Source organism: Melanerpes formicivorus, unplaced genomic scaffold (genome assembly GCF_026170545.1).
Source record: "Melanerpes formicivorus ecotype bairdi unplaced genomic scaffold, bMelFor1.0.p_v2 SCAF_36, whole genome shotgun sequence".
Taxonomy (NCBI): domain Eukaryota; kingdom Metazoa; phylum Chordata; class Aves; order Piciformes; family Picidae; genus Melanerpes; species Melanerpes formicivorus.
This window is the reverse complement of record NW_027142388.1, coordinates 98,035-111,671: the sequence shown is the minus strand read 5'-3', so window position 1 is coordinate 111,671 and position 13,637 is coordinate 98,035. Positions and strand designations below refer to the sequence as shown.

At 60.3% G+C, this 13,637-nt stretch overlaps 1 protein-coding gene across 1 annotated transcript; it reads left to right on the top strand.

Annotated features, from left to right (window-relative positions):
* The first annotated feature begins 2,544 nt into the window (after positions 1-2,544).
* Positions 2,545-8,649, top strand: LOC137450510 (rhodopsin kinase GRK1-like). The gene is given in 9 exon segments (XM_068157118.1): positions 2,545-3,548; positions 3,965-4,242; positions 5,408-5,535; positions 6,017-6,174; positions 6,499-6,582; positions 6,808-6,932; positions 7,336-7,537; positions 8,305-8,510; positions 8,512-8,649. Coding segments are annotated over 9 exon segments (1,851 nt in total). The 5' UTR covers positions 2,545-2,968; the 3' UTR covers positions 8,602-8,649.
* Positions 8,650-13,637: the final 4,988 nt, after the last annotated feature.

Here is a 13,637-nt window from a genome sequence, read left to right as displayed (position 1 = left end):
ACCGCTTTATGTACCCTGAGGGGAAGGGGAGGAGAAAGGCTCCGCCCCATATGCTAATGAGCGCGCCCTAGACCCCACCTGTTGTGCAGAGAAAGAGCCCAAAATCGCGCTCCTTATGCTAATGAGGTGTATGTAACCCCGCCCATTAGGATAACAGGAACGTCCCAAGCACCACACTCCTTATGCTAATGAGGTCTCTATACCCCCCCACCCATTAGGATAACAGAGATACCCTTCGCTCCTAACCACGCCCCTTATGCTAATGAGGTTCCTTTAACCCCACCTATTATGCTAACAGAGGTGTCACTACTTCCTAGCCACGCCCCATATGCTAATCGGACATCGTTTGACACGCCCCTATGCTAATGAGGGTGCCTTAGCCCTGCCCATTAGGCCAAGACAGGCATCCTGAGCCTATAGCCACACCCCTTATTCTAATAGAGGAGCAGGTGAGCCGCCGTGACCACTCCCCTTTATGCTAATATGGCCACGCCCCCTATGCTAATGAGACCCCCTTCACCCCTTCCTGTTGGGCTAATAGAGACCTCCTGCTCTCCAAACCTTGCCCCCTTATTCTAATGAGGTCTAATAGCCACACCCCTTGTGGGGACATCCCTAGTCTTTGGCCCTCATTTGCATATTGATGAGGTGGGCAGAGTCTGGGAGAGGTCATGTGAGGTCAGGGGTGTGGGGAGAGCTCCCAGTGCCCCCCAGTGCCCCTTCCCAGCGCCCCTTCCCAGTGCTCCCAGTAAGCTTCCAGTGTTCCCAGTAACCCTCCCTGGTGCCCCACATAACCCTCCCCGGTGCTCCCAGTCCCTCCCAGTACTCCCAGTTCCTCCCTGGCTCATTCCTGGCAGCTCTCTCCCAGCTCCCTGGCAACAACTGGTCCCAGCCAGGCTTTACTGGGAGCACTGGGGAGGTACTGGGAGAACTGGGGAGGGTTACTGGGAGCCCTGGGGAGCAGTGGGAACACTGCAGAGGGTGACTGGGAGCACTGGGAGAGGGGCTCCCCTGGGGCTAATTTGAGGGGGGGATGCCTTGGGTCCCCTTTTTGGGGGGGGTCCCCTGGAGGCTAGGTTGGGGGGGGGGGGAGGGTTGGGCCTTTGTCTGGGGGAGGGGGGGGTGGGGGGAACGGCACGAGAGGAGGGGGGAGGGAGGGGGGGGCGGAAGTGGGGGAGGGGATTTGGTTAATCCTCGCCCGGGGCTAATCCTGGCCCCAGGGCCACCGGGAACGGGGCCGAGGCCAACGGGAACCGAGCAGGTGAAGGTCGGGGGTGGGGGTCCCGGGGGGGGTCTTTCTTTTGGGGGGAGGTTTCGTGGGGAGCCGTCCTAAGGATGGGGGTTGGGGAGGTTAGGGGGAGAAGGGACCTTGAAGTGTGGGGGGTGGTGTCCTGAGTGGGAAGTTTAGGGGGTGGGGGGGGGGAGGGGGATTGTGGGGGGTCCTGGGCGTCATGGGGGAGAAGGTTCCATGGGGAGGGGGCTTCAAGTCGGCGGGGATTCTGGAGGGGGTCGTATGGGGGAGAGGGAGGACTGGGGCGTGCCCGGGGATCGCTGGGGGGGTGGTGCAAAGGGTGTGTGGGGGATCCCATGAGGTGGAGGGGGGAGTCCCGAGGGGGGAGTTTAAGGAGTTGGGGGAGCCCGGGCGGGGCCCTGGGGGTCTTGGGGAGGGTCCCGGGGGAGGGCAACCACGGGTGGGGAAGATCCTATTGAGGGGTCCTTGAGGGAGGGGTGTCTGGAGGGTGTCTAATGGGTCTGGGGGATCCTGGGGGGGAAAAAAGGAGTCTTAGGGAGGGGGGAGTCAGGGCTGGGGGGTCTTGGGGTTGAGGGGGTGATCTTGGGGGTGGGGGATCTTGGGAGAGGTCTTATGGAGGGGGTGTCTGATATGGGGGGAGGGGTCTTATGGATGGGGTGTCTGATATGGGGGGAGGGGGTGTCCTGGGGCGTGTCCTGGGGTTGGGGGGGGTGGTACATGACCTGGGAAGCGGTCCTATGGGGGGGAGGGGGAGCCCTGGGGGAGTGACTGAGGGATGGTGGGTCCTGCAAATGGGGGTAGTGGGCTTAGGTGGGGGGGGGTCTTGAAGTGGAGGAGGGCGTCCTGGGGGTGGGTGTCCCCCGAATTGGGGGGAAGTGGGCCTGGAGGTGTCTCCTAGGCTTGGGGTGGTCCTAGAATTTGGAGGGAACCTAGAAGTTAGGGGGAGTCATCATGGGAGGGGGGTAAGACCTTGGGGTCAGGGGGTTGTGTTTCAAATTGGGGGGGTCTAGAATTGGGGGTGGGGATCCCTGAAATGGGGGAGGGGGGCAAAATCTAGTAGGGGGAGGGGGAGAAGACCTTGGGGAAGGGAGTGGGTGGTTGGGGGAGGTAATTTTGGGGAGGGGTTTTCAATTGGAGGGGTCTCAGTTGGGAAGGGGGTTCTAGAATTGGGGGGTGGAGGGTGTCCCTAAAAGGGGGAAAAGACCTTGGGGTGTAGAAGGGGGAAGGGATTTTGGGGAGGGGGAAGCTGCCATCCCATGATGCTCTGCTGCTGAGGAGCATTATGGGATGGGGGAGGGGTGGTGGTAAAGAGGCTTAAGGGGGGGGGAGAGCTGCCCCTCCCCCCACTCTGAGCCGCTTAAATCCCCCCCGGGTCCCCCCATCCCTCCCCGGGGGCTAATTTTAGCGCTGGCCCTTTAAGAGCCCTTAGCAGGGGGGGTTGTGACTGGGAGGGGACTGGGAGGCACTGGGGAGACCTGGGGGGGCTTACTGGGAGCCTGACCTGGGCCTTACTGGGAGTTGTTGTCCGTGTTGTCTCTTCCACGTGTCCTCCGTTCCGCGACCTCCGTTTCCTCCCCTCCCTTTCGTGTGCCCCACCCGGTGTCCTCCCTTTCGTGTTTGCCCCAATCTGTGGCTGCCCTCCCTTTCCTCTCCTCCATCCTGTGTGTCCTTTGTGTTTGCTCCATCTTCTGCCCTCCGTTCTGCGCTCTCCATGTCATGTGTCCCCCTCCGAACCGCCCCCCCCAATCCCCTGCAGCCATGGACATCGGCGGCCTGGAGACGGTGGTGGCCAACTCTGCCTACGTCTCCGCCCGCGGCGGCACCGCCCCGGCCCGCGACCGCCGCCACCGCCTCCGCCTGCCCCACATCAGCCAGTGCCAGGACCTCCGTGCCCGACTGGCGCAAGATGGCGCCCCGGGGGGCCCCCAAAATGGGGCCACTCAGAACAATATTGGCCCTCCCCAAGCTGGCCACCAGGGGGCTCAAAATGGTGGCTTGGCCATCCAAAATGGTGGCCCAGGCGCTCAAAACGCTGGCCAAGGCAAGGAGGAGGACCTCTCCTTCCGCTGGCAGTGCGTGGAGCAGCCAATCGGCAAGCAGCTCTTCCAGAGGTTCCTGGGAGGGGCTCCGGGATTGGCCGCCGCTGGGGCCCTGTGGCAGGAGCTGGAGGCCTATGAGAGGTGCGAGGAGAGGGAGAGGAGCGGAGCAGCAGCGGCCATCAGGGGGCGCTTCTTCAGCCCCAGTGGGGAGCAGCACTGCCCCTTCCTCAGCCAGGCTGCCACGGCGCCCCCCAGTGGTGAGGAGGGGAGAAAATGGGGGGAAGGGGGAAAGGAAGAAAGGGGGTGAGGGGTGGTCAGGAGATGTTTGGGGTGGCCACGAGGTCTTTAATGGTTGCCACGAGGTCTTTAATGGTTGCCATGAGGCTTAAAGTGGTGGTCAGGAGGTCTTCAGTGGTGGCCGTCAGACTACCAGTGGTGGTCAGCAGATGTCTAATGGTGGCCATCAGACCTCCAGGGGTGGCTATCAGACCTACACTGGTGTCCATTAGACCTCTACTAATGTCCCTGAGACCTCCTATGGAGTCCATCACCCATCAGTGGTATCCATAAGCCTTCCAATGGTATCCACAAGGCCTCCACTGGTATCCATGAGACCTCCCCTGCTCCCTCATGACCCCACAATCTCCTCCACTTTCCCCTCCACTCATTTTAGGCCCCGTGGAGAACTTCAGCCAAGCTCGCCAGGAGGTCTTGGCCCACCTGGAAGCAGTGGCCTGGGGGCCGTACCGAGCGTCCCCCGAGTTCAGTCGCTTCGTCCAGTTCAAGTGGTTGGAGAGCCAGGCTGTGGGGGGCGATGCCTTCATGGACTTCCGTGTCCTGGGCAAGGGAGGCTTCGGCGAGGTCTGCGCCTGCCAGCGCCGCGCCACCGGCAAGATGTACGCCAACAAGCGCCTCAACAAGAAGCGCCTCAAGAAGCGCAAGGGCTACGAGGTGTGTCGAGGGCTGGTGGCCGCTGGCTTGGTCACCTGAGCCATTGCTTGGGCAACTGGGCCTATGATTGGTCAACCGGATCCATATTGGGCTTTTGAGACCCATGGTTGGGCAACTGGGCTCATGGTTGGGCAACTGGGTCCATATTGGTCTTTCTAGACCCTTGGGTTGAGCAACTGGACACATGGTTGAACAACTGGGCCCTTGGTTGGGCAGCTGGGTCCATATTTGCCTTTCTACACCTTTGGTTGTTCAACTGGACCCATGGTTGGGCAACTGGCTCATTGGTTGGGCAACTGGGTCTATAGTGGACTTTCTAGACCCTCAGTTGGCCAGCTGGGCTCATGGTTGGTCAAGTGACATCTCCTTGATGTATCCCATCCATATTCCTCTTGCTGTGTGCCACCTTCATGTCCTTTCCGTGTCCTTCCCATGTCTCTCCTTGCCATGTCCAAGACCAGGCTGGATGAGGCTCTGGCCAGCCTGATCTAGTGTGGGGTGTCCCTGCCCATGGCAGGGGGGTTGGAACTAGATGATCCTTGTGGTCCCTTCCAACCCTGAATAATACTATGATACTATTAGCATGTCCTTAGCATGTCCTTAGCATGTCCTTGATGTCTCCTTGATGTGTTATTCATGTGTCCTTGGTCTAGCCCCATGTCCTTCCCATGTGTCCTTGGCATGTCCTTGATATGTCATTGATGTGTCCTTGGTCCACCACTTCCATGTCCTCTTCATGTCCCTTCTGTGTGTTCCTTAGCATGTCCTTGATGTGTCCTTGACTTATCCTTGCTACACCATCACCTCCATGTCTTCTCCATGACCTCCCCATGTGTCCTTGGTATGTTCTTGACATCTACTTGCTCCACCACCACCTTCATCTCCATATCCCTCCTTTGTGCTTTAAGCATGTCCTTGGTATGTCCTTGGTCCACCATTAGCTCCATGTCCTCCCCATGTGCATTCTCCATGTCCTTACCACACCTTCGATGTGTCCTTGCTCCACCACCATGTCCATGCCCTCCCCTTGTCCTCCCTGTGTGCCCTTAGCGTGTCCTTGGCGTATCCTTGACATCTCCTTGCTCCACCACCGCCTTCATGTCGTCTCCATGTCCCTCCTGTGCACCCTTGGCGTGTCCCTGGCGCGTCCCCGGGTTGCCTGCAGGCAGCACTGGTGGAGAAGCGAATCCTGGCACGGGTCCACAGCCGCTTCATTGTCTCCTTGGCCTGCGCCTTCCAGACCAAGAGTGACCTCTGTCTGGTCATGACCCTCATGAACGGGGGGGACCTGCGGTAAGCAGGGCCTTGGCAGTGCCTTGCTGGGGCCTTGCTGGGGGGGCGGGGAGGTTGGAGCCAGCAAGAGGTTCTCTGTGGCTTTAGCGTGGCCTTAGGTCCTTAGTGTGGCTTTAGCGTGGCCTTAGTATGTCCTTAGCTTGTGGTGGAAGGTTGGAGTCAGCAGGAGGTTCTCTGTGGCCTTAGTGTGGCCTTAGTTTGGCCTTAGGTCCTTAGTGTGGCCTTAGCATGACCTTAGCTTGGCCTTGGCGTGGCCCTGGCATGTGTGGTGGGAGGTTGGAGCCAGCAGAAGGTTTTCCATGGTGTTAGTGTGGCCTTAGCATGGCCTTAGGTCCTTAGTGTGTCCTCAGCGTGTCCTCAGCAAGTCTCTCCCCATCTGAGGCCACCCTCAGCTCCTCCAAGCCCTCTCCCCCTGCTGCTGCCACATCCCCACACCTTAGCATGACCTTAGGATGACCTTGACGTGTCCTTGGCATGTCAGGTACCACATCTACAACGTGGATGAGGCCAACCCAGGTTTCCTGGAGCCCAGAGCTGTCTTCTACACAGCCCAGATCCTGCTGGGCCTGGAGCACCTCCACCAGCACCGAATCGTCTACAGGGACCTCAAGCCGGAGAATGTCCTCCTGGATGATGCTGGTGAGGGAGAGACGGGAGGGGGACAAGGGGGGGAAGGGAGGGGGAGGGTGTGGGGAGGGGAAAAGGGGGGGTTAAGGGGGAGAGGAATATTGGAGGGGTTAAAGGGGGGGTTGGGGTCAATGGGGGGGCTGGGGGATTGGGGGGAACTGGGGGAAGGTTGAGGGAGTAGGGGGACTGGGGGTTACGGGGAGCCTGGGAAGGGGTTTACTACAAGGCACTGGGAGGGTTACTGGGGAGCACTGGTGGGTTACTGGTGTGGGCAGGGCACTGGGAGGGTGCCTTGGGATATTACTGGTCCTTACTGGTGCTTACTGGTGTGGGCAGGCCACGTCCGTCTGTCTGACATGGGCCTGGCTGTGGAGCTCAAGGAGGGAGAGAACAAAACCAGAGGCTATGCAGGGACCCCAGGTAGGGACCTGGTTAGAGGACAACCAGCACCACCCTCGGGCACCATGGGTCCACCATAGTCACCTGGGTCTACCATGGTCATCTGGGCCCTTGATGGCCACCATGAGTCCACCATGTTCAATGTCAACTGGGTTGATGATGGCCACCCATGGGTCCACCATGTTCAATGTCAACTGGGTTGATGATGGCCACCATGGGTCCACCATGGCCACCTTGGCCCCCCAGGGTTCATGGCTCCTGAGGTGCTGCGGGACGAGGAATACGATTGGTCAGTTGACTACTTCACCTTGGGGGTGACCCTCTACGAGATGCTGGAGGCCAAAGGACCCTTCCGTCGTCGTGGGGAGAAGGTGACCAATCCAACCCACTCCCCCCCAACTCCCAGTAGCCTCCTCAAGAACCTCCAAGAATCTCCTCAAGTAGCATCCCAGAGGTCCCAGTAGCTCCCAGAAGCCCTCAATGACCACCAAGCCCCCCATAACCACCACCAAAACCCCTCCATGACCACCAAGACCTCCATAACCACAACCAAGAACCCTTCAAGCACCACCTAGACCTCCATAACCACCAGCAGAAGCTCCATAACCACCACCAGAAGCCTTCCATGATCATGAAGAACCTCTGAGGAACCTCTGAAGAACCTCCAAGGAACCTCTGAAGAACCTTGGAGAAACCTCTGAAGAACCTCCAAGGAACCTCCAAGGAACCTCTGAGAAACCTCTGAGGAACCTCAAGTGCCTCTCCTCCTGGCAGGTGGAGAACAAGGAGGTGACCAGGCGCATCCTCCACGACCCTGTGACCTACTCAGAGAAGTTCAGCGCCGCGGCCAAGGCCGTCTGCGAAGGTCTCCTGGCCAAGGACGCTGGAGCTCGCTTGGGCTTCAGGGGCAACGACTGCGCCCAGCTGAAGGCCCAACCCATCTTCTCCAGCGTCAACTGGGGGCGCCTGGAGGCAGGTAACTGGGGCTGGGGCATGGGGGTGAGGTGCAGGTGGTGGATTGGGTTCTTCTGGTGGTGCTCTTCATTTGGTGCTCCCTGAGGAGGGTCTTCATTGGGTTCTGCTGGAGGTGGATCTCCAATGGATTCTTCTAGAAGTAGTCTCGTTTGGGTGCTCTGGAGGTGGTCTCCAAGGGGTTCTTCTGGTGGTGGTCTTCATTGGGTGGTCCCTGAGGCATGTCTTCATTGGGTACTGCTGGATCTCCATGGGCTCATCATGGAGTTGTGTTGGATGTCCATATGGGGTCTTCGTTGGGTTCTTCTGGAGGTGGACCTCCAAGGAGGTTGTCATGGAGCTGGGTTTGTCATCCGTGGTCTCCACTGTGTGCTCCTGAGGAGGGTTTCCAAGGACCACTGACTTCTAGACCTCTACTGGGTTCCATTAAGAGGTTAGGAGAACATCCTTGAGGTCCACAATGGAGGAAGGAGGAATTCTGAGTTGGAATGAGGTGCTATGCAGTCTCCCTTGAGTGACTACCAAGGACCACCCGCTCCTGGACCTCTACTGGGTTCTAATGGGAGGTTAGGAGGAGTTCCTTCAGGTCCACCACGAAGGAACCAGGCTTTGGGTGGTCCTGTGAGGGAGATCTGGGTATTATGGAGTCTCCCTTGAGCGGCCACCAAGAACCACCCAGTTCAGGAGCTCCACCGAGTTCCATGGGGAAAGCTCTGAGATGTTCCTCAAGGTCCACCATGGAGACCCTCCCCTTGGGCCTCTCCCCTGCAGGTTTGGTGCCTCCGCCGTTCGTCCCCGACCCGCGCCGGGTCTACGCCAAGGACCTGGGGGACGTTGGGGCCTTCTCCACCGTCCGGGGGGTGGAGCTGGACGCAGCCGATGCCTCCTTCTACGACGACTTCTCTTCAGGCACCGTCGCCATCCCCTGGCAGGAGGAGCTGCTGGAGACCGGAGTCTTTGAGGAGCTCAACGTTTGGGGGGCCCCCGGGGACCTTGCCCCCCGATTTAGACCCCAACAAAGTACCGTCGGCCGGGGGGGTCAAGTCTGGGACGTGCTGCTTGATTTGAGAGGGAAGGGGGGCAGGGAAGAAACATACAGTGAGGGGAGGGAAAGGAAGGGAATATGGAGGGGTGGGGAGGGAGGGAGGGGGAGATGTAGGGAGGGGAAGCTGGAAGGGGAGAAGTAAGGAGGGGGAGAGGGACGGGGAGAAGTAAGGGAGGAAGGGGGAATATTGGGGGGGTAGAGGGAGAACTATGGAGGGGGAAAGGGAAAAATAGAGGGAGAAGTGGGGGGGAGGGGGAATAAAAAATATGGGTGGACAGGAAGGGGGAAAAGTAGGGAGGAGGAGAAGGGGAAGAAGTGGGGGGGGAATGGGGGGTGGAAGAGGGAAGGGGAAGTAAGGGGGAAAATATGGGGGGGAGTTAAAAATATGGGGGGAGGGAGGGGGAGAAGTAGGGAGGGGGATGAGGAGAGGGGGAAAAAAGAGGTGAGTTGTAAATTGGGGGGCAAAGGGGGGGGCTAAAAGGGAGGAGGGGAAATGGGGGGGGTCCTAAAGTGGTGGGGAATGGGAGTGGTCGGGGGGGGCAAAAATGTTGTTGGGGGGAAGCTCAAAATGGGGAGGTGGCTAAAAACGCGGGGGGGTGGGAAAGATGAAGGGGAGTGGGCTAAAAATGGCCTCCCCGCCCCCTCCGCGGTCAATAAACCAATCGGAGGCTGCTGGGCTCGGAGGGTTTGCTTCTGGGTGCCCTCTGGTGGCAGCTCAGGGCCAGCACCTCTCGGTGTCCCCTCAACATCCCCTCCCCACTGTCCTCTCCCAGCGCCACCCCCCCAAGTGTCCCCAACCCCCCCTAATATACCCAACTCCCAAAAACGCCCCCCCAATGCCCTCAGTGTCCCCAGCCCCCCGCTCCCCCCTTGTCCCCAGGGCTGTCCCCAATGTCCCCTCTCAGCTCTGGGTCTTTATTGGTCTAACATTCACCGATGCAGATAAATAGTGAGGGACAACTTTGTCACCGCTGCCACCACGCCCCCCCCCACCCCTCCCCCACCTTGGGGACACCACGAGTACACCCCCACCCCTCCCCCACACCCACTCCTTGGGAACCTCCTCAGAAAGGGGGGGGGGGGGAGAGGGAGGAGGGGGGGGACACGGACAAAGGATCCTGTGGGAACAGCCCTGGGGGGGACATCAGCTATGGAGGCCACCCCACAGAGGTCACCCCAGGGTGAGGTCACCTCGGGAAGTCATCCCAGGGAGGTCACCTCATGGGGGCCACCTCCCTGAGGCTACCCCCTCGGTGCCACCCTCCTCAGTGCCACCCCCTTGAAGCCACCTCCTTGGTGCCAACCTCTGGGGCCCTCCCCTGTCTTCCCTGCCCCTCCCCACGTTGTCCCCTCTTCCCTCATCCCCTCCCCCCCCCCAGTGTCACTTTTTACCCCTTTTGTGCTGGGAGGGCCCCCCCTAAAGTGCGGTTGGGGGCAGGGACAGGGGGGGTGACATTGGGGGAGGGGGAAACAGAGTCAGTAGCAAACAGCCACAAAAAAAGTGCAAATGGGGGTGAGGGGGTGGGGGTGGCTTGCACGAGGATTTGGGGGTGCCCGAGGAGCTGCATTGTGCATGGGGGGGGGCGCTTCCACGAGGGGGGAAGCCTTGCACAAGTATGAGGCTCACACAAGGGTCAGCCTTGCAGAAGGATTGGCCTTGCATGAGGACCATCCTTGCACCAGGATTAAGGTGACAGAAGGATCAGCCCTGCACAAGGATCAGCCTTGCACAAGCATCAGCCTTGCACAAGGGGCAGGTTGGGGCTTGCAGGAGGGTGATCCTTGCACCAGGAGTGCCCTTGCACGAGGACTCTCTGCTCGCCCAAGCAGGCCTTTGTCCAAGGCCAGCTCTTGTGCAAGGCTGGCCCCTTGAACACTAGTGGTGGGGGAGGGGCTCAGCCTGGGTGTGGCCCTTACGCCCAAGGGCGGGTCTTGCATGGGGACTGGCTTGCATGAATGTGGGCGTGGCCTGGGCTCGGGGTTGCGTGGGGGTGTGGCAGGGCCACACAACACACAAGGAGGCTGCTCGCCTGAAGAGTTCCCTCACACATACACACCCCCCCTGGGCCTTGCACACTCACACCTTGCACAAGGACCATGCCCTGGCACCAGGATCCCCTTCATACAGCCACGCCTTGCACAAGGACCCTCCTTGCACACTCACCTATTGCACAGGGACCCCACTCCCTCCTTGCACAAGAACCCTTCTTGCACACTCACACCTTGCACAAGGACCCTCCTTGCACAAGGACATCCCCTTGCACAGGGACCCCTCTCAGCCACTCATACTTTGCACGTGGACCTTCCTTGCGCACTCACTCAAGGACCCTCTCACACACCTGGGCCTTGCACAAGGACCCTCCTTGCACACTCACCTATTGCACAGGGACCCCACTCCCTCCTTGCACAAGAACCCTTCTTGCACACTCACACCTTGCACAAGGACCCTCCTTGCACAAGGACATCCCCTTGCACAGGGACCCCTCTCAGCCACTCATACTTCGCACGTGGACCTTCCTTGCGCACTCGAGGACCCTCTCACACACCTGGGCCTTGCACAAGGAACCTCCTTGCACACTCACATATTGCACAGGGACCACTCTTACACACTGTGGTGGTTCAGGCTGGGTGCTGGCCCCCGCTGCCACCGCACAAGCCACATCTGGGATGTCCCAAAGGGGGCCCAGCCCAGCGGGTGGTCAGAGGAGGACAGGTATTTCATCCCATAATGCTCTGCTCCCCTATAAACCATCAGCGCGGGGTCCTCACTGCCTCTTTCCTCCCTTGCTGCGCTGCCTCTCTTGGGCCTGGCTAGGCCCAAGGCCGGGTTGGGGTGGGGAGAAAGAGCCCTGGGGGGGGTTGGGTGCACCCCCAGGTGGGGGTGGGCTGTTTTTGGGTAGGTTTTGGGATCTCTCTGTCACGGTGCTCGTGGTTCTCTGTAAAGCTTTCACTGGTTTGCCATTTGGACTTTCCACCACTTTTGCAACCCCTTTGTGCTCTCTTCTGCCCGCGGTGGGAGAATCGCTCTCCCCACCTGCCACACACACACTCACTTGCACCTTGCACAAGGACCCTCCTGACACACCTGGGCCTTGCCTGAGGACTCTCCTTGCACATTCGCCTCCTTGCACAAGGACCCCTCTCAGCCACTCGCTCCTCGCGTGAGGATCTGCGCGCACAGATCCCCCTCACGCGCCTGGGCCTTGCACGAGGCCCCTCCTTGCACACTCACTTCTTGCACGAGGGCTCCCCCGCCTCGCAGGCGGCTGGGCAGGGCTGGAATGTCGCTGCAATGCCAGAAGGTGCTGAAAAAGGCGGGGGGGAGGGAGGGGGAGAGGAGGGAGGCGGTTGGGGGGGGAGGTGCAAAATCCTGCAGGGGCAGGGGGAAGGGATTACACTGGGGGGGGGTCCCCACTATACTAGGGGGGTCCCAGGATGCCTTGGGGGGGTCTAGAATGCTGAGGGGGAGGGGGGCATTGTCCCCTTAAATTGAGGGGGAGAGGCTATGCTGGAGGGAGGGGTCCGGATATACTGGAGGGCCCCAACATGGGGAGGGGTCAGGTTATACTGGTGGGGGGGGTCCAAATAGACTGGGAAGGTGCTTTTATACTGGGGGTTCCCTAAGGTACTGGGGGGGGGGTCCCTAATATACTGAGGGGGTGTCCCAATACACTGGGGGGACCCCAATAAACTGGGGGGAGAGTCCCAGTATACTGGGGGGGGGTCCTATAGTGGGAGGGGGCCCTAGTGCAGGGGGTCCCATTATACTGTGGGAGGTCTATACTGGAGGGGTGTTGAAATAAATTGGGGGGGGTCCTATAGTTTGGGGGATGTCCAAGTAGCTTGGGGGTCTCCTATACTGGTGGAAGGGTCCCCACTATATGGGGGGTCTCTTATACTGGGAGGGGGATCTTCTATACTGGGACCTTTCTCAGTATTCCCAGTGCCCCCTCTCAACCCCCCCCAGCCTCATACTGGTCCCTGTGGTACCCCCCAGAACTTATGGGACCCCCCCCTCAATTCTAGGGAACCCCCAATTCCTATAGGGCTCCTCCCAAATAGGGCTCTCCCCGCTCCTATAGGGACCCCCCCACTCCTATAGGTCCCCACCCTAGTTCTATGGAGCACCTCCCACCTACTTATAGGACCGCCCCCCCCACAGCCCCCCCCATTTATGGTACCCACCATTTATGCGACCCCCCATTTAAAAGCCCCCCCCCTCCATTTATGGGGCCCCCCTTTGACAGCCGCCCCCCCCAATTACAGACACCCCTACCCAATTTACGGACTCCCACTTGAATTTATGGGACCCCCACCCCCTTCTCTAGGGCAGGACCCCCCCTTCCCACCCCCAATATCACTCCAAATCCCCCTCTCCCTCCCCTCAATTCCCCCCCCCAGCTTTCCGGGGTCTCTCCCCTCCCCCAGCCGTGGGAAAGCCAAAAGTTGGGAGGGGAGAGTGGGGAGGGGGGAGGGCAGAAGAAGCTGGGGGGAGGGTGGTGGGGAGGAGAGGTGACCCCCCCTGTGGCCACTCCCCCCCCCAAAAAACCCTCCCCATTTTGAGGGATCACCACATTGAGGGCCAAGGGGAGGGGGAAAGCGTAAGGGTAGGAAGCCACCAGCCGGGGCCCGAAAGCGGAGGGGGGGGGCAAAACTTTGGGGAGTGGGGGGAAGTGGCGGGGGGGAAGAAGGGCAACGAGGAGGGGACCCCCTCACACCCCCTCCCCCACCCGCTCCCCCAGCCCCAATTTGGGGCTCCCCTCTCTTGAGGAGAGCCAAAGGGTACTTCTGAAATGTGGATTCGGCTGCCCCAGGGACATCGTTGTTCACCGCCACTTCCTTCCCCCCCCCCCCCAGCCACCGCCATGGCGTCCCCTGGCGGAGGGTCACCACTCTCACTCCGCTGAGGAAGAGCTGGGGCGACCCCCCCTTCTTTATCCCCAGCCCCTTCAGCCCCTTCCTCATCCTCCAACCCTCCCCCAGCCGCCAGCGGGGTGTAGGTGATGACGGTCGGCGGTGGCGCCGGGGACACCGGGCGAGGAGGTGACAACGGCGGCAG